The sequence below is a fragment of the Melanostigma gelatinosum genome, assembly GCF_949748355.1.
Source record: "Melanostigma gelatinosum genome assembly, chromosome: 14".
NCBI classification, from domain to species: Eukaryota; Metazoa; Chordata; class Actinopteri; order Perciformes; family Zoarcidae; genus Melanostigma; species Melanostigma gelatinosum.
Genome location: NC_136647.1, coordinates 20,679,474 through 20,705,783, shown reverse-complemented (window position 1 = coordinate 20,705,783; position 26,310 = coordinate 20,679,474). Strand labels below are relative to the sequence as shown.

General features: G+C 41.2%; 2 protein-coding genes across 2 annotated transcripts; both read left to right on the top strand.

The window, feature by feature from the left end:
- The first annotated feature begins 229 nt into the window (after positions 1–229).
- acat1 (acetyl-CoA acetyltransferase 1) lies at positions 230–7,968 on the top strand. The gene is made up of 12 exons (XM_079283216.1): positions 230–349; positions 952–999; positions 1,087–1,204; positions 1,430–1,525; positions 2,228–2,328; positions 2,601–2,744; positions 3,933–4,083; positions 4,169–4,264; positions 4,527–4,640; positions 4,829–4,893; positions 6,963–7,120; positions 7,570–7,968. Exons 1-12 carry the CDS (start codon positions 299–301, stop codon positions 7,688–7,690), a joined length of 1,263 nt encoding a protein of 420 aa, XP_079139342.1. The 5' UTR covers positions 230–298; the 3' UTR covers positions 7,691–7,968.
- Positions 7,969–10,056: 2,088 nt separating this feature from the next.
- On the top strand, positions 10,057–15,617 carry tmprss2 (transmembrane serine protease 2; the record flags this gene model as incomplete). Its single annotated transcript, XM_079283386.1, has 13 exons — positions 10,057–10,071; positions 10,276–10,468; positions 11,860–11,952; positions 12,068–12,184; positions 12,279–12,408; positions 13,016–13,132; positions 13,281–13,321; positions 13,509–13,677; positions 13,816–13,988; positions 14,083–14,178; positions 14,360–14,502; positions 14,576–14,728; positions 15,516–15,617. The coding sequence occupies 13 exons, from the start codon at positions 10,057–10,059 to the stop codon at positions 15,522–15,524; spliced, it is 1,449 nt and encodes a 482-aa protein (XP_079139512.1). The 3' UTR covers positions 15,525–15,617.
- Between the last annotated feature and the right edge of the window lie 10,693 nt (positions 15,618–26,310).

Genomic DNA, 26,310 nt, shown 5'->3' with positions numbered 1-26,310 from the left:
AAAGTGAAGAAACGAGATTAAAATATAAAAAAATACAACATATAGACAAATAAGCACACACATATAATATATATATATATTCAAAACGTACACGGACCGTTAATGCTGAAATAATGTAATCAATTACTCCACATCATGTATTGTGGGATGTCATTGTGAAAAACTACATCAACCACAATGCCTAGCAAACGATGACGTCGGGGAAACACACCTACTGTGATTGGCTAAAGCGGTTTAACCCTCCTGCTGTATGCTTGAAGGTGAAGTAGGTGCAAGTGTGTGAATCTCACGGTCCAGAATGTCATCCAGTGGACTTTTAACCATGCGTACGCAATTTTGTAAACGCCTGGTAAGTGAAAGCGTGTAAAAATGATTCGTTTGGGTTCGTCTGTTATACTGCAGAGGAATGCTGTAATGACCGTCTGTCTGGAAACACGAGGCCCTGGTGGTTCACTTACAACAGCTCAGCTAACCTTTTTGTGTCGTCCTTGACCAAAGTAATTAAACAGCTTGAACACACCTGAGAACTCAAAGTGGCTCGAGCGCTTTAGTGTTCTAATGTCACAGTTTTTCTCAACGGTGTTACAAAGTCTGCTTCTCTACAAACTAAAGATATCAACAAGTAAAGCACCAATAGTAGCTAGCTTAACTGACAATATAAAAAGCCCAAACGAGGTCTTTTTAACGGGTACAGGTTTGACCGACACGACACCTAACGTTACCTTAAATAACACTTTTACTGTGTTTACTCTGCTAACGCCAGCTGTTTGTGTGCGCCCTTGTTATTAGCATAGCTAACCTATTTCTGACGCTTCTCACGTTACTAGCTTGAGTTAAAACTGAATTTGGCCCAGAATGATATCAAGGCGCTTCAGGTTGAACAGCAGACTTTACTGGAACGTGTGACGATGAGATAGATGCTTTATCCCCATCTTTGTCCTGCCATTGTAGGCTCACAGGTACCTCTCAAGAACCTACACGTCTCGCCCTTCGCTCAATGTGAGTACGGTAACTGTTATAACCTCATCACAATTAAATGTTAGGACTGCACACTTATAGTGCAGACTTAATAATGCCTGGTTTCAGGAAGTTTTCATCGTCAGTGCAGTCCGCACTCCAATGGGGTCCTTCAGAGGCAGCCTGGCAGCGGTTCCAGCCACCAGACTGGGCTCCATCGCCATTAAGGGAGCCATAGACAAAGCAGGTGTGTTGGTTGCTTGGTTCACTTTGTTCTGAGAAAACTGCTTTCATTTAGGCCTTGATGTAACATCAGCTGATCGTGTTCAGTGATATGTGTGTGCATGCATGGCTGAGCTAATACACCAGATGTAGCAGACCACCTGTATACATGAGTAGGTGGAGTGCTGCATCAAAGAGAAGATAGCTCTGTGTATATTTAGTGAGTTGACTTTATGTTCCTGGTGTGTAGGAATCGCTCCTGAGGAGGTAAAGGAAGTCTACATGGGCAACGTGCTTCAGGCAGGAGAAGGCCAGGCCCCCACAAGACAAGCCTTGCTTGGAGCAGGTATGACTCTACCAGTGTATTGTCACCTTCATTCCAAAGATTCTCATCGTGATGTATATCGTTGTCTAGATATGAAATTACCTATATCGGGAAAGAAGATTGTGACCATATCTCCCAGCCTTATCTGTGAGCAGCTAATTTACATTCATAACCTGAAAGCTGCACTTCATTCATGCATGACCGAGGCTGTGACCTATGAAAACACAAAGCGTGCAGCTCCAAGGTGACACAAGGTCTATCTCCAGCAGCTTAGAGAGACCATATGAGAGGTTACAGGAAGGTTGGTAGCTAACGTGAGCTACATATTAGAAACATTACAGCTATGATTGACGGTTTACTCTGAAATATTATAACACCGTTGTCAAATATGCAGTTCCCCTGTGCACTGAGTGAAGGTCAAGATAATATAAGTTGTATCTATTTAGAAGAAAGAAGAAACTATTTTTATTGTCATATACATTTTACACATACATGAAATTTGACAACTGCATTTGACCCATCCCTGTATGTAGGGAGCAGTGGGCTGCCATTGATCGGGGAGCCGGGGGTTCAGTGTATTGCTCAGCTACACGTGACACGTCCCAGTCGGGGATCAAACCGTTGACCTTCCGGTTCCCAGACGACCCTCTTAACCCAGTGCACCACGGTCGCCCCAATTCATTTGTTTTTTGCAGATTCAAATATGTCTGGTTGTATCTTTAGGCTTGACCCTCGGCACTCCAGCAACCACCATCAACAAAGTCTGTGCCTCCGGGATGAAGTCCATCATGATGGCAGCTCAGAGTCTAATGTGTGGACACCAGGTAGCATTAGCATTGAATACGCTCTCTCTTCTGCACGCTCGAGTGCAAATAAAAACACAAATCTGATCCCTGGCAAGATCCAGGAAAACTTTGTTGTGACCAAAAACAAGTTGTGTTCGCATGTTGTTACAGTATGGTCATCATAGACTACACATCTTTCAGTTCTTTGACAGACTTTCTGTAATTAACAAATCCTGTGGAAGTGAACTTCTAATACCAATAGACTGTAGATGCTGCTGCATATAAGCGTGTGGCTGTCTGTGTGATTTAAGGACGTGATGGTGGCAGGAGGCATGGAGAGCATGTCCAACGTACCTTATGTGATGTCCAGAGATACCCCGACATACGGAGGAGTGAGGATGGAAGACCTCATTGTCAAGGATGGACTCACTGACGTGTACAACAAATTCCACATGGTAACTATCAAGCTAATATCACCATGTCATATATTTAAATTTTTGGTTTAGACCCGATGCAGGAAGTGACATGGAATCCAATTCAAAGATTGTGTATAAGTAAAGGAGGACGGATTTATTTGATTTATTTCATTGGGAAGCTTTGTTCAAAACTCTGAAATATTGGTACAATTTATTTAAAAAGGGGGGGGGGGGGATTCACCTTTTTTCCCTATATTTTTGCTTTTACTTGTATTTAAAAAAAAAAAAAAAAATTATTTTCTTGTATATTTACATGAGACATTTGTGAAAGATGAAAATTAGTCTTAATTAATTATCAGTTGTATATTTTTAAATGTAAATTGATATAGCCAGCGGGTAAAATAAGTATTGAACACGTCACCATTTGTCTCAGTAAATATATTTCTAAAGGTGCTATTGACATGAACTTTTCACCAGATGTCGGTAACGACCCAAGTAATCCATACATACAAAGAAAACCAAACAAGTACGTTCAAAAATGAAGTTATGTGCAATAAAATGGATTGACACAGGGAAAAGTATTGAACACGCTGCCTGAAATAGATTTAATACTTCGTACAAAAGCCTTTGCTGGTATTGACGGCTTCAAGACGCCTCCTGTATGGAGAAACTAGGCGCATGCATTGCTCAGGTGTGGTTTTGGCCCAGTCTTCCACACAGTCTTCCAATCTTGAAGGTTCCGTGGGCCTCTTCTATGACCTCTGGTCTTCAGTTCTTTCCATAGATTTTCTATTGGATTCAAGTCAGCTGATCGTCTGGGCCATTCTAGCAGCTTCATTTTCTTTCTCTGAAACCAGTTGAGTTTCCTTGGCTGTGTTTGGGATCAATGTCGTGCTGAAATGTTTCCGACATCTGGTGAAAAGTTCATGTCAATAGCACCTTTAGAAATATATTTGCTGAGAAAAATGGTGATGTGTTCAATACTTATTTTACCCGCTGTATATAATATTTATCCTAACCATACATTAGCATGTAGCTGCCACATAAATGTGTCTGGAGCAAAACCTCTGTAATTTCCTGCAGTGTGTGTTTATAGAGCATGAGGAGGAAGAGGATCTATACATTTATACTTTGGGCATTTCTTTTCATCACTGAACTTGGATGTGTAATTTGGTTGGTTTCATGTTTGATGTGTTGATTTTGCTTTGGCCTCGCTGCCTGTAACAGGGCAACTGTGCAGAGAACACAGCCAAGAAGAGCAGCATCACCAGGGAGGAGCAGGACGCCTACGCCATCGGCTCGTACAGCCGCAGCAAAGCAGCGTACGAGTCCGGCGCGCTAGCCAAGGAGATCGTGCCGGTCAGGATTCCCCAGAGAGGTACAGCGAGATGGTCTAGGGCCCGTGAACGTTGGTAGTTTGCTAAATATAGCCGAGCATATCTGATGTGGATATGGTTCTGCAGGCAAACCTGATGTGGTCGTGTCCGAGGATGAAGAGTGGAGGCGGGTCGACTTCAGCAAAGTTCCCAAACTGAAGACCGTGTTCCAGAGAGAGAATGGTAACGATGCTGTCATTACGTACTTCCATTTTGCACATTTTTAATTGTCGTACTCATTTACAGAACCGTCCATCCTGTAGTGACTCATAATACTACTACGCTTGGTATTCAAGTTGTACTCTCCTGCTGCCAATTCTCTTTGGAATGTAATCTCATGCTCTTGTCAATTTCAACTGCAAAACCATTTTTTGGAGGGAAAAGTAATGATGGTAATCATTACTCTATTTGAATGTACATTTTGTTCTCTTCACCTGCTCCTCAGGCACAGTGACGGCGGCCAATGCCAGCACACTGAACGATGGAGCAGCCGCTCTCGTTTTAATGACAGCGGATGCTGCAAAGAGACTCAACATCACTCCGCTGGCCAGGATCGTCTGTAAGCTTTACACACACACACACACACACACTCTAAGCTGTTGTTGCAGAGCTTAACTGAAAGTGAGGTTTTAAATATGATTGCAATAAAACTTGTGTTTCCCATTACCAAATCATTAAACAGGACCTTTTTATTTGTCATAGTAATTATTACATCGCAAGATTGATATGTAATGTTTCTTTCCATAGCTTTTGCTGATGCTGCTGTTGCGCCCATTGATTTCCCCATTGCTCCTGCATTCGCTGTACCAAAGGTGAGTCCAGGTCAATGTAAGTAGTAGCTTTTAGTAACATCTGGTCTCATGCTTAAATTGACCTAAATGCTGATTGAATATGTTTACTGACTGGCCTGATTCAAAACTGAACTATTGTTCAAAATCAGCTTAAGCAGTTGAGGTGATGTGGATGAAAGTTAATCTGAGAGGATATGACTCTTGAAATTTATGTGACGCGCTCTGCTGAGAGAAATGACGTGTAGGGATCGGACAACATAGGATTTTACTAGGGATCACAATTCAAAACCATCAACAAGTTGATCGTGGTGAATTTCCATTATCAAGATAATCAGAAATATCCTCATGAGTGACATGAAGAAGCTGTCTGGCTCCCTATCACGGTACAGAAGTGATGGAGCTGGATTACAGGAGTTATTATGCAAGAAAGGAAAAACTCGCACTGTTGTTTTTATCCTTATGCGGGAGGACCGTATGATTTATGATTACCTTGTTTACCTTTGTGTTTTTTACTACATATGTTCACTAAAAAAAGATGCATCCTATATGCGATGCAATAACAATGTTTGTTTCCTAACAAAACGGTAAGGTAAAGTGATTCCACTATGTTTTAGTGCCATTTTAAGAGTTTTAAGCATTTTCTAATGATTATCAGGATGAATGACAATTATTTTGGCCAGGATAACAGTGACTTATTGTCCCATGCCCAGTTGAGACTATAGAACACGGGTCTGAGTACAGATAGCGGCTGCCTACAACAGCAGGTTAAATGTTGATGGCTAACGTTATTGACTGCTGATATGATCCGTCACCAGACACGTTTGTCAATTCATCTGGTGACAGTGTCAGCTAAAACTGAGACTGTTTGTTTACTGTTCTTTGCAGATTACAGACTGCTCCGTGTCAGAGTTTAGCCAATCCGTGTATTTGAACAACCCGGGCGTCCCAAACACGATCAGCAAATGACCTTTAACACTCGTACTCGCTGACATGTGGAGTGAATAGCTCCAGTTGTTCAGTAATGAAAGGATCCGATTTTTTTGGGGGAATATTTTAACAATGCAAGAGAACGTGCAGAGCATACAGAACACAGTACATTAAACATTACAAAAAATGACATAAGTTAAAAATGAAAAAATACACATAGATGGAATAAAAGTAGGTAAATAAATAATTCCCCCTACCCAAACAGAACAGAACAGGTGGGTGCATAGAGTGACCAGCACAAAGAGACTGCAGTGGCGCGGTGTATATTGTAACTCTGAGCTCCAAATAGTTACAGTCCTATGGTACTGTTAGTGTTGTACTCATGTACTGCCAGATTTTCAAAAGAGGTACAGTTGATGAAGAAAAGTATAATGAAGGAGTCTGTACCGGGCAAAGGATCGGATTTTGATCAACTGTTTTTCACTGATACATTATGAAATGCCCGGCTCTGCTCCAATATGATCCTGAAGTCCGTCTGTGGACATCTTTAGCAATTCAGCTCTTTTCTGAGCAGTTTCTACGATTGTGTGTTATACATTTAATGAAGTCATCCCAGGAGCTGATGGAACTGTTGGCATGGCAGTTACCCTGGAAGGCTTTATATATTCCTCGTGTATTCTCTTCTTTCACAAATTTATGCCTCAACTCCGGTCACGGCCGTGACCGGAGGCATTCTTCTTTCTGGTTGTCGTCTGTCTGTACCATTCTCGGGAATGTCGTATCTCAGGAACAACTCGAGGGAATTTCTTCATATTTGCCACAAACAGTCACCTGGAATTGCGGAGGCTCTGATTTAGAATTTAACTTAACAATTCATATGGTAATTATGACAATTTCACACAAGTCTGATGGGATAAAATTATGAAGTGATGACATTTTGGACAAACATGGATGTAAAATGCAACTTGACTGGTTGACAGAGACGTACAACCATTGAGCAATACTTCTATGTTAATGCGTGTGTATTGTGGTTGTAAATGCACAAAAGAGAACCTGAATAATCAGATTTTTATAATGCAGGTTAAACTAATATTAATCGCGTTCAAAAATATGTCCCATCCTGAACCACATGCTGTTATTCTGCTACTTCCATTGTGTGTCAGGTCCTGGATGCAGCAGGGCTGAAGAAGGAGGATATCACCATGTGGGAGATCAACGAGGCCTTCAGCGTGGTCGTGCTGGCCAACATCAAGATGTTGGACATCGACCCCGCGAAGGTCAACGTGAACGGGGGAGCCGTGTCACTGGGACACCCCATCGGGTAAGCAGCTGAGAGACTCCCAGTGGCTGATGGGTGTGACCTGGAATGAGGAGAAAAGAACAAAAACACGACCACTTTGCTTCTTTCAGGAAGAACAGAGCTGAAATGAGGAACACGGTGTTTTCCACCGTACATTCCTTCCCTTTGACCTGGAAACAGATTGTTGTTCTGCAATTGTTTTAATCAGATCCAGTCGAGTAAGAGACAAAAGTTCAGACAAATTATCCAAACGGTACCCTTTTCAAAAGGTAAAGGGTATTTCTTTAGTACTTGAACTAAACTCTGATGGCTGTATGATTTCATGCATATTTTATTCGCCTTTAGCCGACAATCCCATTTTTGCTTCAGAATTACCTTCAGCTTACTTTCAGTGTTTTTCAGCAAGATATAAATGTACATAGAGAAAATGTTCTGATCACTGATGCTGTATTTTCTCTTTCTGCTGTCAGGATGTCTGGGGCGAGAATCGTGGGCCACATAGTACACAGCCTGAAGTCGGGCCAGTACGGACTGGCAGGTATCTGCAATGGAGGCGGTGGCGCATCATCTATTCTCATCCAGAAATTGTAGGAAACTTGATGGAGGAACTTCTGTCTCCCTGAAACACTGCGTGTTAAACTGTGTTCACTAGCTGTCTACTCCAAATGGCTCAGGCATCTGTAAACCCTTCTTACTGTGAAGAATGCTTCTGTTCCAGCTTTCGTGCCCGTGGCCTTACCCAAGCAGCAAAGTAGTACTCCATACTCCATACATGACGTCATGACTCAAGTGTCTGAAACACTCCTTTGTTCAATGAAACCTTTATTAATATTTAACCCTGAATTGAAATGGTTAAATAAAAAACTTTTATGAAACCTTTTGTGTTATTGATCTCTGATTAAACGTTTGACCTGCATTAATTGAAGTTTCACAATATTACATTGTTTTGTTTTTAATTAAAACAAGTTATACTACAGTAAAATAATGTTGTCGTTTCAGAGTTGCCCACTAGATGTTGCTATTTCCTCTGTAATGTTGGGTGCACTTGTCCATGTTGCAGTGCGGAACCAGTCGGAGCTGAATTGTTCGTTGCTTATAATCGTGGAGCTTATTTCCTGCCAAAGCTTAAAATAACCACAACCATCGCCGAGGATTCAGAAAAACACACGTGTGGTTTGCAAATACACAACGCCTTCAACAAACGATGCATTTTGTTTATTCAAATACTATACAAAACATACCCATCAAACAAATGCACAATATATTTAAGTCACACTTTCATTTCACAGCTCCGCAAAATTCATGGTAAATATGCGATAATGAGCAAGTAACGCTTTGGAAATTACCTCAAATATTTTTGAAAATTGCTGCAAACATCTAATAATTCAGCTTTTTCATAAAACGCAGGTAGTAAATAGCTGGTCATCTATTTTTAATACATTTACGGGAAAACTATACCAAGTTAATTTATGGGCATCATTACAAACTTCCAGGTCTGCAGTTTCCTCGTACTTGGGTGACTAACTTCCTTAAAAAGGTCTTTAAAGTCCCCCGACATGTATTAAATCTCCCCAACACTCTTTAGTAATTGTTGCTCTGTTTCTGAATGGTACTGTTTAAACTGTATGTGCAAACGAAACCCCTAAAGCCATTCGATTAGCTGCCAACACCTTTTTTCACACACATTACAGATTTGTTGAACCCTTTTTGCAAAAAGTCTGATCTATAAAACATGTTTTTGTGAGCCACATTATACTTGCATCTAATTTAGACCATCTCCTTGGACAGTGAGTGATGGGAGGTAATGATCAATATCTATATGCAGTATGTAAAAGGTATCCTACGTTTGAGGTGATGTCACTCGGGAGGTATTTCTGTTCAGTCTCTTACTGGACGACTGGTCCTTCATTCCTTCCTGTTCCTGTCAGTTAACGCAGTCAAATGTTGAGCTAAATATTAACAGGGTCTGAAAGTCCTTCGGACAAAAGTATTTTTAAGCCCACTTACCCGTTTGTTTGGACGTTACTGATTCAACTCTGACATTTCTTGTTTGGCGGATTGGACAATAGCAGTGTAAGAACAAGTCTTTGTTACTGGTACCGTTGCTTGTTGTCCTGTAGGACCATCTGAATGACGGCTCGTCACCTGTTGACCTTTCCTCTCAGTCACACTGTTAATGTTGTATCTCATACAGAAAGTTACATGTATAACACGTTTACTCGTTTCACTTTGTAAAGAAATTGCACTTCATCGTGGGACTTATGGAACATTTGAATTTCCGTGCAGTTTTAGATTGAACCAACAACATTCTAGTTCTTTTATTGAATGTCTGTAATTTGAATATAAATTCCGCAAGGTTTCCTGCATCAAAATTAGATTTTTCTACAGGCTAATTTCCAACTGTTGGGTAAAATCAGAAGGGTTTCGAGGAGGTAATGTCATTGGTGCAAATCCCAGTATATGCATATCACACAGCATGAGGGGAGGGGGGGGGAGGGGGGAGAGAGAGACACACACACGGACATCAGAGTCAGAGTGCTGAAAGAATTTGTGGAAATTTCAAGGTAGGTGGAAATTTGGTGACCAATATCGATAAATGGGTTTTTGAACTGTTTGGTCAGGTACTCGGGTGGCGTAGGAGCGTTTTTGAAATTGTGTTTTTGACATTTGGAGTTCTTTCTTTAAAACCTGGGAATTATCAGTGTTTTGGAAGAAAATGTGTCTTTCTGCTATATATTTTTTATGTTCTTTCTTGTGACCTTATTTTACTGAGCAAGTTTTTCAATCTAATAGTTTTGTTCTCTGAAAATTGCTGTAAGTTATGCTCCAGTTTAGTCATAAGGTGAGTCATGTCGCATACTGTACTCGTGAGTTCTTCGCTCATTTTGATTAAAATGCTTTGTAACCTTTTGGAGGTTCCACAGTCTCCCTCCCCAGGCAGTGCAAGCAGTTCCATTATGAATGATTATCAGGTAAATTCAGTTTCATAGCAAAAGACAATATTTCCGTTGTTTCCATATATTTTCTCTACTTATTTTGAACAGTTTACTCCTTATTTCACACCACTGATCACCATATATTCTAATGTGAAATTATTGATTTTTTTGAGTAAATCCAGATCACCTTGTGTTATCTATAGAATATGTTTTTATGAAATCTATTTACTGTATCTGCAGGCAAATGGTCCCACCTATGACAACGTAGGTTTCCAGCATGAGGAAAGAAGACCCCCTCCTAGTGCCCCCCAGCAGGGTATATACCCTTACCTCCCACAAGTGACCCCCAGCTACATTGCTGTGTCTCCCCAAACCATCAACACCCACCACACCGTGACACCTGGAGCGCCGCATAACACGGGACGAAAGACAGGTGCAGAACACGGATGACTCATGTTGTGTCATGAGCCTTTTGTAAAGCGATACTGCGTGGAATACAAAGGTGGTTCCAATCAGTCAGAAGGCAAATATCCAGAACAAAAGCACCTCATTTAATGATTAACTTATTTGTATTCATACTTTAGAAACAGAAAGTCTGCCTTCAGCTTGACTATATAACATATTCTTTCTTTTACATATGGAAGGTTGAATTCATGAGCAGAAAAACAAACTGCTGCAGCCTTACGAACGCAGCTACAATAGGTGATGTGAGAAATATCATTGCTATGTAAAGTAAGAGTGACTTTTCTAATTGTATCACTCTTCCCTGATTGTGCTCTATTATTGTGCTGCTGTTTTATAATGGACAGAACTATTATTCCATAACCACAGTGTCTGTGCTTTAGAAAAAGTCACATGGTCCAACATTAAACCAATGGGACTCTAGTTACTGAGATGTACTGTGTATAAAATTAATTACCTCACAAAGATCATTATGTTAGAAAGAAAATAATTGGAGCAATATTTTAAATACCCATTATGGCCATGTTTCAAGCACTTTCTCATCACATTGGTGACAAATATATCGTGCATTTAAATGATTGTGATGGGGAAGGCATCGGAACCTTATGGTTCACTGTTTAAACAAACAAAAAGTTCACTCAATAGAATGCATGTCTCTGCAAGGTGTGTCTTCAGAGCCCCTCCCAAGTCACTGGCGGAGCCTGTCGGCCGGTTAAGAGGGGGGCGGAGTCACCAGTCAATAAAACACACAATAGGTTTTTCAAAAAGTATCAATCACCACAACCACGAGAGATCCTTGAGCAAACAGTCATAAATATGCAACGGAAATATGAGTCTGATCGGTGCAGCAGTAGACGGACAGTAGTAGCCGTGGACGGACAGACAGATACACGCACTCACGGCCGAACGCATGATCTCCCCGCAGGCCTCCCCAGCTTTCAATGGACCCTCTCCTTGACTGGGAAAACAACTCCAACCCCCTATCATGTCTGCTTTATGTAAACGGCCTTTTAATCATCTTTTTATACTCTTTATGAAGGTGTTATAGTTTTGAAACATAAAGACATTTATGGAAAGTTATAGGACAATACAGTAGATTTAAAAGAAAGCAATTTAGCATCAACACAAAGCCCTCTAAGTTGTAGTCATATCATTGATATTCTTCATAAACATTATGCAGCTCAGTTCGTTTTGTGTTCGAGACTTAAACTGTGTTTCAGATCTACAGTACGTTTGGCTTTTGTATCTGCTCAGACCTGTTTGCATGTGTGACATTATTCAAATCTTGTGGAGCATGCAATTGGTATATTCCTTTTACTGAATCAGTGTCATCCCAAAACCTTTGTTTGTCTTGCGTTGCAGGAACAAAGCAATGTCAGGTGAAATATATCCTGTGTGCATCCCTGTCTGTGCTTCTCATCGTGGCAGTCGTCGGCCTCTTGCTCTGGTACTTCTGTAAGTTCATTGGAAGATCTTTGTAGCCGCATACAATGTTTTTTTGTCATCGCATGAGTTTGATTTGCTGTGTGCTGTTGCGTGTGTGCTGTACGCTGTGCACGTGTGTTTGCAGTGTACTACCAGTGTTTCATGGGGAAGTCGTGTGGAACTGGTGGGAAGTGTTTGAGCCCCTCCCAGTGGTGCGACGGTGTAAAGGACTGTCCTCACGGAGAGGATGAATCTCAGTGCTGTGAGGCGTTCACATCAGCACCTACACGCGCATACGTACATTCAGTCAGTGAACGTCATGGCGGCTAAAAAGCGTTGTCCGGTCTGCTTCACAGTTCGCCTCCACGGGACCAGCTTCATGCTGGAGGGTTACTCATCAGACGGGCAGACGTGGATGCCGGTGTGTGCTGACAACTGGAACAATAACTACGGGAGAGCTGTGTGTGAGCAGATGGGGTACAAGAGGTGCTGATGGCCTTCTTCACCACGGTTCACGCCCCCATTCTGCAGAGTCTAGCTGCTGCGCAACACTTTTAACTGCTAGTGGATTCCTTGCAAAATCAGACAAAATCATGAAGGTTCACCAGTAAACTCCTTCAGCTCAGACTCCAGACTCCAGCTCCGGCAGCTCCTTGACCTGTAGTCGGAGCTCCGGCGGGAGGAGGAGAGCTCAGCGGCCGGCAGCAGCGGCTCCTCCTCCGGCGGGAGGAGGAGAGCTCAGCGGCCGGCAGCAGCGGCTCCTCCTCCGGGCAGCAGCAGAGATTCCCCTCAGAGACCCAGGCCGTACCGCTGGGCCGCTGGAGGGAAGGGAGGCACAGCAGACTGCCAGACCCTACTGCATGCAGTGAAATGAGAGATTCTAAATAAAAATTAAAGTTCCTCTGAGTCATTTTAAAGAAAGTGCCTTAACCGATTTAGTAAAAAAATGAAAAACATTGTGCAGATTAACATCTTTTTTATCGCTGCAGTCTGGGAGGAACCTCCGTCATATTAACAACGCATGAGTCGACTGACTGAACTTTTTCACTGTGTTGATCTTCCCTCGCTGATCACACGTTTGTCCATCCCACAGGCAGGATTATGTGTCCTCCACCAAAACCAGTGCAGGTTCTTTGGCCTCCAAGGGATACATGAGGCTGAAGCCTGGAAGTAACCATGGATCACAGATACAGTCCCAGCTCTCACACAGGTACAACACCCCGCTTATCACTGCATATTTACCCTACACAGTATCAACTGAATCAGTCTTACTCCACACGGTGTAAATGTAGAACTCCGAAATAAGTGTTGATTTGTCTTGTCTTGAATATCAATTTCTGTCATCCTTTCCTTTGCAGCCTCCTTTGCTTCGACACAGCAGTCAAGCTTCAATGTATTGGTAAAATATTGCTTCACTTTGGAAATAACTGCAGCACTGAAATATGTAGGAATTTAGGTGACAAGAGCAAAGTTCTGAAAATGGGATTATCCATCCAGACAGTGGTACTTCCTCTGGATAAAGGGACCAAATATCTAAGAGAGCAGCACCGTTTTTTTGTTAAATCAAGCTTCTCTCCCCCCCTCAGAATGCGGAGTAAGTTCAGCGGCCCCCAGTGCTCGTATTGTGGGTGGTACGCAGGCAGCCAAAGGGGCCTGGCCGTGGCAGGTCAGTCTCCAGATCAACAGTCAACACATTTGCGGAGGCTCCATCATCAGCCCTTATTGGATCCTCTCGGCTGCACACTGCTTCCAAAAGTGAGTGCCTCGTCTTTAGTTAAGGTCCCTTTATACTATTTGCATTTCGTTGTCAATATTTTTAATTTTTCACTGTCTTGCGATGGACATTCAGAGAATACTTTTCCCTATCTCTGACTGTTTGTGACCTCTTGGTAGGTACTCTCATCCCGGACTGTGGAGGGTTCAGTCAGGTGATGTGAGCTTGCATCAGATGATCTTCAGCACTGGCAAAACAGTTCACAAAATTATCAGTCATGAAAAGTTTGACACGGAAACTAACGACAATGACATTGCGCTCCTGAAGCTCGATGCGCCTCTTGAAATCACAAGTGAGTATTTGCAAGCCAAAGTTATGTTTCACCATTTGAAAGATAATTTCTTCATTGGTAACGGCAAAAATTGAAGACATGTTTATTGTCTCAGGAACGGTGAAGCCAGTGTGTCTCCCCAACACTGGCATGGACCTCTCTGCTGGACGTCAAGCCTGGATCACAGGATGGGGAGCGCTGCGCTCACATGGTCTCTATATTTTCCAACTTCCCATGAGTAGTTTTCTGAACTTTTCATTCCTCCTCTCTAGATTTGTCCAAAATCTCTCAGGGCCCCCTTTTATTTAAGGCTGAAAGTCCAACGAAGGGGACAGTGCTTTTTCAATTCTTGACTGAGCTAACTGTATGTGGTAATCATTCATATTTCTCAGGACCAACCCCGGACGGACTGAATCAGGCCCAGGTGACCGTCTACAGCAGAGAGACCTGTAACACCGCTCAGGTGTTGAATGGAAAAATCACTGAGACCATGATCTGTGCCGGCAAGCTGCAGGGAGGAGTCGACACGTGCCAGGTTAGTCTGAGTTGGTTCTCTCTGTCACTTCAACGCACACAAACACACTGACCTGAGATGTGGTCTCCTGCAGGGTGACAGTGGAGGGCCCCTGGTGGTCAAGGAGGGAGATGTATGGTGGCTGGCAGGGGACACTAGCTGGGGGATCGGATGTGCTTTGAGGAACAAGCCGGGAGTCTACGGCAATGTCACCTACTTTATCAACTGGATATATGAACAAATGCAGGTACGGTGTGTTCGTGCAATGGAGATGTAATTCTCTGTATTCTGTACAAATGTGATTGGAATTGCTCAAATGCATTGTTGCTGTTGAGGAATTAACTTGACTGAGCACCTCGCAGTTGCTCCGCCCAACCAGTCAAGTGGCATCTTACATCCGCATCCGTCCAAAATCCATTCATCATTTTACACTTTTAGACATGTGCATGAAATCATCACAATCACCGTTATGCATTCGTTCGGGTTTGAAAAGTGAAGCCGATGCAGAAGTGCCTTAAACTTGCATTCTCTCTACTGGCCAAGTCTTCTTCAACACAGCATGATGTTCATTTAGTACATTATGGTCCATTTAGAGTCAAATAGACCATAAAGCAGAGTATGCTTTAGGGCGGGGCTTACTGTGATTGACAGGTCACTGCCATGGCGTTGTCCGGTCTGGGAGTTAGCTGTGTTTTGCGTCTTAGAAGTTTCACAGAGTATTTTTAATGAGAGTAACTTAATTGTAACCTTTCGGTCACCGAAGAATGTCTTATCACGCGTACAGTTGAACTTCACCCTCTCATGTCACTTCTGGTTGTAAAAAAGCAAGAAATAAACAAGATGGCGACGGCAAAAACGCTGAACTAGAAGCTTCAAAACTGTAGACCACAAACTAAGATAGATAACCCTTTCACATGAATGGACCGGACGGACAACCCAAACACTTATTATGCCTCTCAAGAGACGAATAATGACTAATTATTCTTGTCAACAAGTTCACATTTTTAATCCTATATATTTTTTTATCTACACAGAATGATTGAGCGAGTTCTCGGTGAACCCGAAGAGGAACCTCTTTCATTAATCAGCGGTACCTCCTCTGTCACACACCTTGCACTTTAAATCTGAAGCTCCGAGGGAACTTATTGATCAGGAAGATTTTCATAAAAGAAAATCAAAAGGCTGTACAAACAAAATTGTATCATTTCATTATTTTTATATACTTGTTATTAGTACAGATTGAATGTTTGTATTTGAATAAAAATCAAGCTATTTATTTGTTGTAATAAAAGCAAGTTTGCACAAAGGGCAGAGTTTCTATGTGACATAGTGTGACAAAGTGTCGACAGAGAGAGTTGAACACACTCAACACTACTCTACACACACATCCACATCTCCCTCTGGTTCAAAACATACTTCCCCTTTGACACGAATATTTGTATTTCATCGTGTGTTACCTTGAGCTCATGAAGAATTGTTTTCTCCCACGCCTCCACAGTCAACGGAGAATCCAAAAACAGAGTAAATCTTTGATGAATTGAAGTCAATTTAACAGCAGCAAAACTATAAAAACAAATGCACATGAGTTGTCACCATTATAGTCACGTCCCCCATTACCATGCTCGAGAAAGTGTTTCAAATAGTAAGATTGTGGCAAGATTGGTCCTCCGGCAACCGCGAGGTCGGCGGTTCGATCCTTGGCTGTGCCGAAGTGTCCCTGAGCAAGAAGCTGAACCCCAACCGCTGCTCAGCAGCCCACTGCTCCCAATAAGCTAGGGATGGGTTCAATGCAGAGGTTTCATTTCATGTATATGTACAATGTATAAGACGACGATGATAACATGTCATTTCATGTTTTTTACTGTGCGTCTGCATGAAGAGGACTGCTGAGGAAGAACAAACTCAGTCTTTGAACAGAGTCACGGCCGGATGTAATTGACTTGTTGTCTGCGTCATATTCACAACTTAAAGACACGGGTGTGCCTTGTGCTTCACTACAACAATACTCGCAGATACAGTCGGTCACTGAGGCATGCATGAGTCTGCACTATCACTGTCCATGTGACGCTTCATTAAAAGTTATCTGCGGACAACCGACAGTCGTCAGACAGGATTATCCTCAAACTGTTTCCTCATTCTGTTTGAAGTAAAGCCCTATATGTCAACTATGTCTTTTTTATTTTGTGTGACAACTGTAGGTCGTACCGAGCTCGAAAACCAAACCTTTGAGTTCAGCCACAGTTCGTGGCTCCTAAATATTTTGCATTAATTCTTAAAAAAGCAGCTGAAGATGTGCTTTCAGACCTTTGCTTACTTTATTTCCCATGTTTTCAATCATGCTGTGTTTCTTTTTCTATCTCATTGCTCTTTATCTCGTTATTATTGTGAAACCCGGTCGTGACGTCGTTTCTAGAGAGGTTCTATTTGAGTCTGGTTATACTTTACTAGAGAATGTGATTTACGGCATGTTTACGATCAGTTCCAGGAACCTTGGAGGAATAAAGGTCATATAAATGTACCCACAGAAATCAAACAGAGGAAGGTTCTGGCATCTTGCCACATCCTGTTTAACTATGAGCTTTAAATGCTGTCTCTGCCTGGCTGAAAATAAGCCCGACATCCTATCATTTAGATCGAGTTCAGTAAATAAATGAAAGTTCAATTTGATCAAGACAGATAGTTAACATTTAGGCCACTTCATTTATTTCATACATCCTTTGCCGATAGTGATGATGGCATATCTTTTTCATCTCACTGTCCTCCCTCCATGCCTCCAGTGACGGTAACATGTGTCTTATATTTGTAACTATGAATGTTATCTGCAAACAGGAAGCTTTATGTTCACCCAGTAGCACAGAGGGTTAAAATATCTCACAAAACACAGCATCATTATTGATGTCCGGTGTTTTTGTTTGTTGAACTCAACACCAAACCATTCAAGTTGTAAAAGCGGTGTTCAGATGGTGACAGCTTCATGAGTGTGTGATAAGCTTCCAAACCCACCGGCACGGAGGAAGCAGAGAATAACGGCTTCTCGAGTGGAGAAGAAGGCCAGCAGGAATAGGAGGCAGATGGCACGCTGACATCCACAGCCGAATTTCGGTGAGTCAGACCAGGGATGGACTGACCTCTGTCGTCCTACGCTCATTGTTGACCCGCTGGCTCTTCATAAAGGGTTTGGAGTCTTGATGCAAGAGGGGCACTGACGGTGGTTCAGTGGTCTGCTGTGATGCTGGAGCTTCCTGGGATTGATTTGCACTCGCAGATGCCCCCAAAATGCCAAAGACACAGCAAGAAACCTGCCCAATGGAACAGAGAAACATGTGATGGATCATTTTGGACAAACAATGTTTTCATTGATGCACTTATATATTAATTATGAACTTACTTTTGTCTCTTATAGCCATCTACACCGTAAGAATGATGTGTTGTATACATAAAAGTAGAACTGAGTATGTAAGATGAACACTCTTAATAATCATGTTTGTTAATGCATAAAATATAACTATTAAATAAGATAAATAACTTACCTCTGCTTTCTACACATTAAAAAAGAAAAAAGTTTAATCTTTGAATGAATGAATAAATAAGCAAATAAGCTTTAAACAGAAGAACATAATAGTAGACAATTAGAAGAATGACAAAAGAGCCAAGGGTATATTGCGTAATAGAAATTGGAAGTAGTTTCAACAATTGCTCAACATCCCTCAGAAAATAGCAAAATATGGTTTTATATTGTTAAATTTATATTTACGAATCTTTTTTCATCGTCATTTACTATGAAAAGAACATTTGTCTTCTTTTCTTGGGTTTACATCATAGACTATGATTTACATGCAGTTGGTTGAGCTCTCAGGGCCACCGTAGTCTCCAACGGTAGTACCAGTAAATCGCCAGCAGACGTCGCTGTCGCTATGTGGCTTCAGGATGTAAACAGGGTGGACTGCCTGACTGACTTCAAGGAGTGAGAAAGCTTTGGTGCGCGAGATCTAATCAAACTGAAGACGTGAGCAGGTGAGGAATGACCGGAAATGCCGCTATGGTCAAACTAAAACACCACGTTTACACTTGTAGGTGAGCTTGCTGCTGACTTTAATTGTCTGCTGTGTTATACAAATGCTTCTTGCTTTACCTCTGTTGCTGTATGTCATTGTCATGTGCTTTTTTGGCAAACGTATTGAGCATGAATAATAAGCTAGTAAACCAGCACGAGCCTGTCCTCGCAGGTGTTGTGGTAATGTTAGTCTGCCATTGTGGAGGAAACCTAGCTGGCTGTTATAAGCAGTTTATTCATTGAAAAACTATAATGTGGTGGTGGAGCATAACGTTAACTAAGTAGTTACATTGACTTCAGTACAGTAATTTTCAGGGACTTGTGCTGTAGGCTACTTGAGTATTTTTATGCTACTTTATACTTTTACTCCAGCACATTTTGGAGGCAAATACTTTACGTTTTACCTCGTAACATTTATTTGACAGGTTAGTTAATTACTAGTTAACTTGCAGATTTACAGTAGGTTAATAATACAAAGTGATAATCAATTAGTTATGATGTATTATTATTGGTTAACCAGCAGTCAATTAGGTAAGCAAAAATGGTCTTTACCAACTGCAACATGAACGCATTAATGCATCAATAATTACAATACAGTGATTTCATATATGATTCTGAAATCGGCCATTCTGCATAACAAGTGCTTTTACTTTCAGTACCTTCTTACAATGTTTTGATAATGACTTTTTACTTAAGATCAGTGAGCATACAGACATGACAAATACTCAACTATGCGGCCTTTAGTTGAATTGGGAGCAGCATTGTAGTGTGTGCATTATTGACGACTATAATTCCAAAAGTCTTGGATCGGTTTGTCCTCTCAGACGAGCTCGGTGCCGACACAGCAGAAGGAGCTCAGGGTGTCTCCAGGGTCACAGCACAGTCTGTTTAAATGCAAGACTTTTACTTGTAATAGAGTATTTTCACACTGCAGTAGTGCTGCTTCTACTGAAGTAACAGATCTGAGTACTTCTCCCACTGCGAGCTGATTGGACCTCTGCTCGGGGGAGTCACTGAGCTCCCCAATGTCAACATATCACTTGCTTGATTTACTAACTAGGACACCTACTGTAAATGGAACTGGGCCAAAGCTCTGTAGTAGTGATGAATGTTACTCCACCTCAAGAGGTGCAGCTGGAGAGTGAGGGCGATGTCAGTAAAGCACATTCTGTACATGCCTCCATTGTCCTGAGACATGGTGAAATCAAGCAATTTGGTGAAAACACCTCAAGCTGTGCATGAGACAGACACAGAAAAAGCATCAACTATCAAACTGAAACTTGGTTTTCACATTTTGCATCAATTTAACTCATGGCACAAAATGAAAGCTGTATGACTTGAATCTGTGCATCTCGACATGTTTAGACGAGCCGGCCAAGAGGAAGATCCAGGCAGTGGTCCATCCAGAGGAGACAGACCCAAGATCAGCGTCAGTGACCGAAAGGATCTTGGAGCGGTTGCAGGATGAAGCAAGGGGTGAGCTAGGTACCTGTATTTTATGTATCGTTGAAGTGGATTATATTCTTTTGTCCAGCCACAAGTATTGAGCAAATACTGTCGACTAATATCTTTATTGTGATTAGCAAGGAGCTAACAACAGTCAGAAGCCAATGTTTTCATCCGTTTTATTGAGTTCAGTTTCAAATAACCAGACAACTTGGATTGCTAAGTAAATTATGATTTAAAAACCCACAAAAGGATTACAAACAAAAGAAGACGCTTGGTCTCCAGACAAACTTCAAACACATCCTAAACCAAAAGGGATCCGCAGAATAGAGGAGCATCATGCACACATGCATGCTGCGAGCTCAGATAACTTTAGTGGTGAGGATGGATAGAACTGTAAGCTTTAACCCAGAGCTGGAGCCATTCAAACTAGACATGGACCACTCCATGAGGAGGGCCAAGCACTGTGTCCTGAACCACCCAGTACACACATGCAGAGGGAGAGACATAGATTTGATATAGATGGGATAAAAATCAGGTATAGTACGGTAGAGTCAATTCCTAATGATTTGTCACACTCGAGTGCAGATCAGGACGGACTTGAGTTTCTGTAACTGACAATTTATGGCTTGTATATACAGTACATTCTAACTCAGTGGTTCCCAACCCGGGGTCCGGGACCCCAGTAAGAAATAGTGGGAACCACAGTTCTAACTGGTAGCGTACACCTTCATTTATAGGACGCCATTCCAACTTTTACAAATGCAAAAAAGTAGCCAGTGTCATGTGGACATGAAGTGCCGTTTAGAAGTAATACCATCTGTAAAGTCTGTATGTGAAGTTTTACAGGCAGAGTTTCTGCGTTTCTATCTCGTTTCCATGCGTTTATTGAGAGAGCGTGATCACGTGTTGTTATTTATTGGACAGGTTGTCAGTTGGTACCAGTTGTCAGCAGGTGTCAGTGTTGCTCTGCATACAGCATGTTTGCGTGGGGAGAAAGAGGAAAGTCTCGCTCTGTCTAATGAGACAATGATAATGTCAGCATCCGAAGTGAACACGGAGGGATCTACTTTGTGGCAGTGCTGCGACCTGCACGAGCTGCACTCCAGCGCTTTGGTATTTGTCTGATCTTGAAGTCCGGCTTCTCTGTCTGTCTGCTCATTATGTGCTGGAGCAAAGGTGGGAGGAGCATCAATTAATTGAGTAGTAGAATAAAAAATACTTTTCCTGAGTAAGGAGCATTAGTAAGAAAATAATACAAAACAACTCATCGGTTTCCTTTTTAGAAAAATCTTGATTTGCATATAATAACATTATCCATTAAAAAACTGAACCAATGGAGTGCATTTCATTTTATTACATTCTGTGTTTCAATGCTCCATTCAAATCACAAGGAAATAGATACTTGTATTTTTATATAAATATTTGCTTTCACTAAAACACATTTTGTCATGAGTAGTTTCATTATATATTATAAGCTGCGTGGTGTTGGGGAGTGAAACAGGTCATAGTTACCCTTCTAATCTATAAAACATCTCCTTCAAACAACTGAATTTATCCAGATTTCTCACCAACAAGATGACATTTGCAGACATCGTGATCAGGTATTAGTGAGTTTCTGGAGGGCGTTCCTGCCCTAGCTGAGAGCAGACGCTGTGTCTCTTTGTGGTGCATCGTCACTGGTTGGTAATTTGCTGATTCGGTCGATGAGGGTGCACTAAATACTTGGAGGAAATTCCAACGATTAAAGAATATTGATTGCGTGCCATCTTTCTGTATTCTTTTAGATCAACATGTACAGCCGTACTGATGGTTGCTGTTTTATCATAGTTCTTACATTAGTGTTATTATTATGCACATGTGAATGAAGCCTATAGATACAAGTTATTGATTGTCTTCAATCAGATAATAAAACATACAGTTATCAGCTCAATGATGATATATCAGGCAATGTGTCATGGTAGATGTTTAATTGCTGGATGCCATGTTGAGAGAATTCCACAGTAAAATATGAGCTTTTCAAGTCTGCATATTGTTGTTAGTTATATGAATAACTATCTCACTGAGCCAGTGCAATGTAAGATGATAACTAATGCACATCTGGCACCATGTGCTGGTGAGAAGTTAGCATGACCGGTTCAGTTACAAACTTTATGATGCCAATGATGAGGGGCCATCAGCGTCACAGTGTGACAACCAGTTTACTAGTGTTGTTATTTATTTATATTTCTTTGTAATGTCACTGTCCTAGCCTGGTGCAATTGATTGGGGTTGTCACCTGTTTTCAAGAGCTATATTGTACGGGCTTCGTTTCATCAAATGTATTGATGGTTATTAATAACTCAAGACGATGTTGTGACTATGTTAATGTTTCCCATGTGAATACATGACCCTAAAAGCATCTCAATTGTTAATTAATCATATAACTTTTATTCTAGAATGTTTTGAATTATTATTATCACTTAAATTTTTGTTCTATGATTCCGTAACCAATTAATCAATAAGTCCACAATTGATAAACAAAAATAAATCTATAAATTACTTTTGCAAAAATACACTGAGTACTACTTCATGGATGATGTATTCGGCTGTTTGTCTTTCTCTTATGCTAGGCTTTCTCTCTTTCAAATGTTCCGTCCTTTCTCAGCTCCTCTCCTCTAGTCTCCTCTCCTTGTCCTCTCCTCTCCTCTCGCCCCCTCCCCTCCCCTCCTCTTTGATCTCTCTCCATCAGCTTGCCTGTCTAATCGCTGCTCATGGAGGTTGGCTCACTAATGGCAGATGCTCAAACCCAAAGCCTGCATCTGCTACCTGTTTGTACCAATTAACAGGCCTGTGATACCGCACTGACACCTCTTCAATGGGTTAACAGATGCCACAATTAGCCACTCATTTGAATAGCTGCCTGCTTAGCGAGAGGACCCTTGGTGCATCATCTCCAACTGTGGGGACCGCCTTTCATCTATTTGCCTTTTTCTTGCTGCCTCGCAAATGAGGCACGGGGAGGCCGGGGAACCCCGGTGTGTTGAGCAAACAGTCTTTTCACCAATCCTCAAATTAGTGCTCCAGACTCATTGTTGCAGCTAAAGGGGTAGCTTCAGAGTTGCATGGCAAAACGCACCGCAGACATGAAAGGGCAGGTGCCTGTGGTCCTGCATGTGATCACATTTGGCTCTCATCAGGCGTGCTGGGATTCTGTATGTGAGAACAGGTTCTGTATGTTGTTCTTGGTACCCTCTTTTTATGACCTCATGTCATGCTTACTAAAGAGCAATACCTTCTAAAGAACAAGAGCAGGTCTTCTCAAGCATTGCTTGCTTCTGACACACTTCTCACTGAAACCTTTGTGGTTTTTCATATACAGTGGTTTGTGAAAAAGAAGCAAACTCAAAGCCTGCGCAGATGCTTGATGGTTTAAGATGTACCGGTTGTTGTTTTGTTTGTTTACAGTTGCAGACTGGTTGATTGGTAGCAGTGAGCAGGGTGTCAGTCATGTGGGCGGCAACATAGACATGAAACGAATAAAGAAGCTGAGAGTGGTCCAGTGATAATGACATCCATTATGGCGACGCCCTTTTAGAACCATAGATGTAGAAATGATGAAACTAAAACACGATGAGGCTGAATTTCTCCCCGACAGATAAAAGTGAGCCTTTTGATACTGTAGGCCAAGTCTGGCTGCTGCCTCATGTGTATCTGAGCATCATGAAACACCTTGAGCCTGGCACAGAAAACGGTAGATTTGGGAAAAAACCACAACTTAATAATCACAACTGTCATTAATGATATTTTATAGTTATATATATTTTGTCTGCATATTGTGATTTGTAAGTGATTTAATCATTTTTAGATTGGTTAAAGATCATCTCTAGAAATGTTTTAAGCTTTCCCACTTCAGCAGATAAACGTGAAATCAGTGAAAGAATGAAGCGTACGACAACATCAAGTAACATGATGAGCATTAAAGTGAAAAGTTTAAAATAACTTTAGCTCGATTAATATTTTATTGGATCAGTGTCTCAAGTTTTGTCAACGCCATGAGAGGCTTTAATAAGAATATCAGGAAGTGATGTGGTCAGCTAAAACTCAGAGGACCCCCTCATGCCCTGTGTCTAGATTCTGTAAAACATTGTCTGTAAAACAAATATGAGTATCTTCACATGTGATCTCAACAGTCACACTTCTCAAAATGAATGATATATATATATATATATATATATATATATATATATATATATATATATAGTCTTTGAGGTAAAATGATGAGGGATTACTTAAAATACAGAGATAATGAATGTCTTTGGGTTTTGGACTCTTAGTCTAATAAAACAAAACATTTTAAGAAGCCACCATGGGCTCTGGGAAGTTGCAATTATTCTATTATTTATACATTTGATATAATAACAGTAACAATGTCCATGTTATTTGAATTTTCAGCCTCAATAAATGTCCTTAGTTAAAAGCATCCGTGCTGTTGTAAAAAAGCAGCCAATTATTGAGGAGGAAACAGTGTTGACATTAAGTATGAAGTATCTTTTTTTTGCACAATAATCAAAGTCAATAATAAGTCTAATTTCTAAATTCTGATTTGACTTGAGGAATACAATTTCTTCACTTTTGTGGAAAGTCATCATATCATATATATCATGTGTCAATAACTATGTTTCATCAGTGTATAATCACCTGAACTGTACATAAGGTCCACCGTGTTGCACCACCATGTTTCTACAGTAGCCCAGAACGGACAAACCAAAGACTGGCTAAAGCGAGAGCCTTTTGCATATTTATGTTCCCTGAAGGCCACCGTAGTTCTCCGTCACGCTTGTGAAACTGCAGTAACATGAGCCAGAGAGTGCAAACCTGTGATATTGCCGTGTACAGCAGCATGTAGTTGAGTAAAAAGAACGGAAGGATAAAATAGCATAAGATATAATTACACCAGTAAAGGACAAGTACCTCAAAATTGCACTGAAGTATACTTGATTAGGTGTACTCCGTTACCTTACAGACTGCAATATGCAGTGGTGAAAAGTAATTAACAAGAGCGTAACAGACTCCCAGCCAATGTCATGCCCTTCAGTTAGTCAGTTCAGTTCAATTGTCAAATAAGACGGACGCAAAACGGAAACAAAGTGACCAAACTGAAGTAACATATGATGATTCTACTGACTGCTTGCATCAATCCTTGAATCAGCAGCGCTGCATTTTGATATACAATTGTTAAGAAAAATCCAAAGTACTTAATGCAAAACATATTTTATGTTACAAGAACACAATACATTCACAGTTTTGTCTATTCATTTAGAGAAGATTGACAATTTACAGAAACCCACCTAATAATATTGCAGTTCTACTGCAAATGACCCAATGTAAAGAAACTAACAACAACAAACATGCAGCTTGACTTCCACTCTTATATTGTGTTCCCCCCCTGACCACATGATGGCATCTGTCCTCACTGACTCCATGACTTCAGCACCACTGATGAGCTGAATGGAGAGAAATCCTCTTTACTGGAAGGGTTAAACTATAATCTTAACAATCTCTCTGCACCCTTTATGTGAAAACCATATGTCAATAACAATAAGGCAAAAACATCTGTCTGAACCCCTCAGACAAGTAAACAAGAGGAATAACAAAGGATTTCCAAATAAGCCAGCTAGTGTATAATAACCTGATCTCCGTGCACATTGACACCATGTTCTTTGCTGAACGTAAATACATGTTGTCCACATAAAGCATCAGTTGTACTTTGTGGACTGCAGTGGGACACCACAATGGTGGTGAATGTGTCCTGTGGAATATTGAAGAAAGCCTTTAATTCTCAGGTGAGGTATTGTGGGACACCACAATGGTGGTGAATGTGTCCTGTGGAATATTGAAGAAAGCCTTTAATTCTCAGGTGAGGTATTTGCAGAGTTAAATGTCTGTGTCCCCAGTGTTCGCTCCTGGTTGGTCAGTGTAGGATTGCTGTTGACAATTTTGTATTTAGGTCAGTGTGGCCCCCTTAGGGTCTGACAAACCACTTTCTCCCTGAGTCCCCATGATTGACACATTTTCTTATGGAAAATGAAGTCCTGCTCCTCCGGTTTTAAATTCTTGATGAGTAACATGTTATAAAATAAAACACTAAACGCTGCTGTTGGTGCACTCTCATTTAGATACCCCTGAATACCATTTAGTTATCCCTTGGATAGTGTTGCTAGTATTACTAATACTAATAACAATTATACTATACTTAACACTCTGTCTGTCTATGTGTATTGCATATATCTCTTTATTCCCTGAATGTTAATCCCATCACTCCGTCATATACCACAAACAGACATATG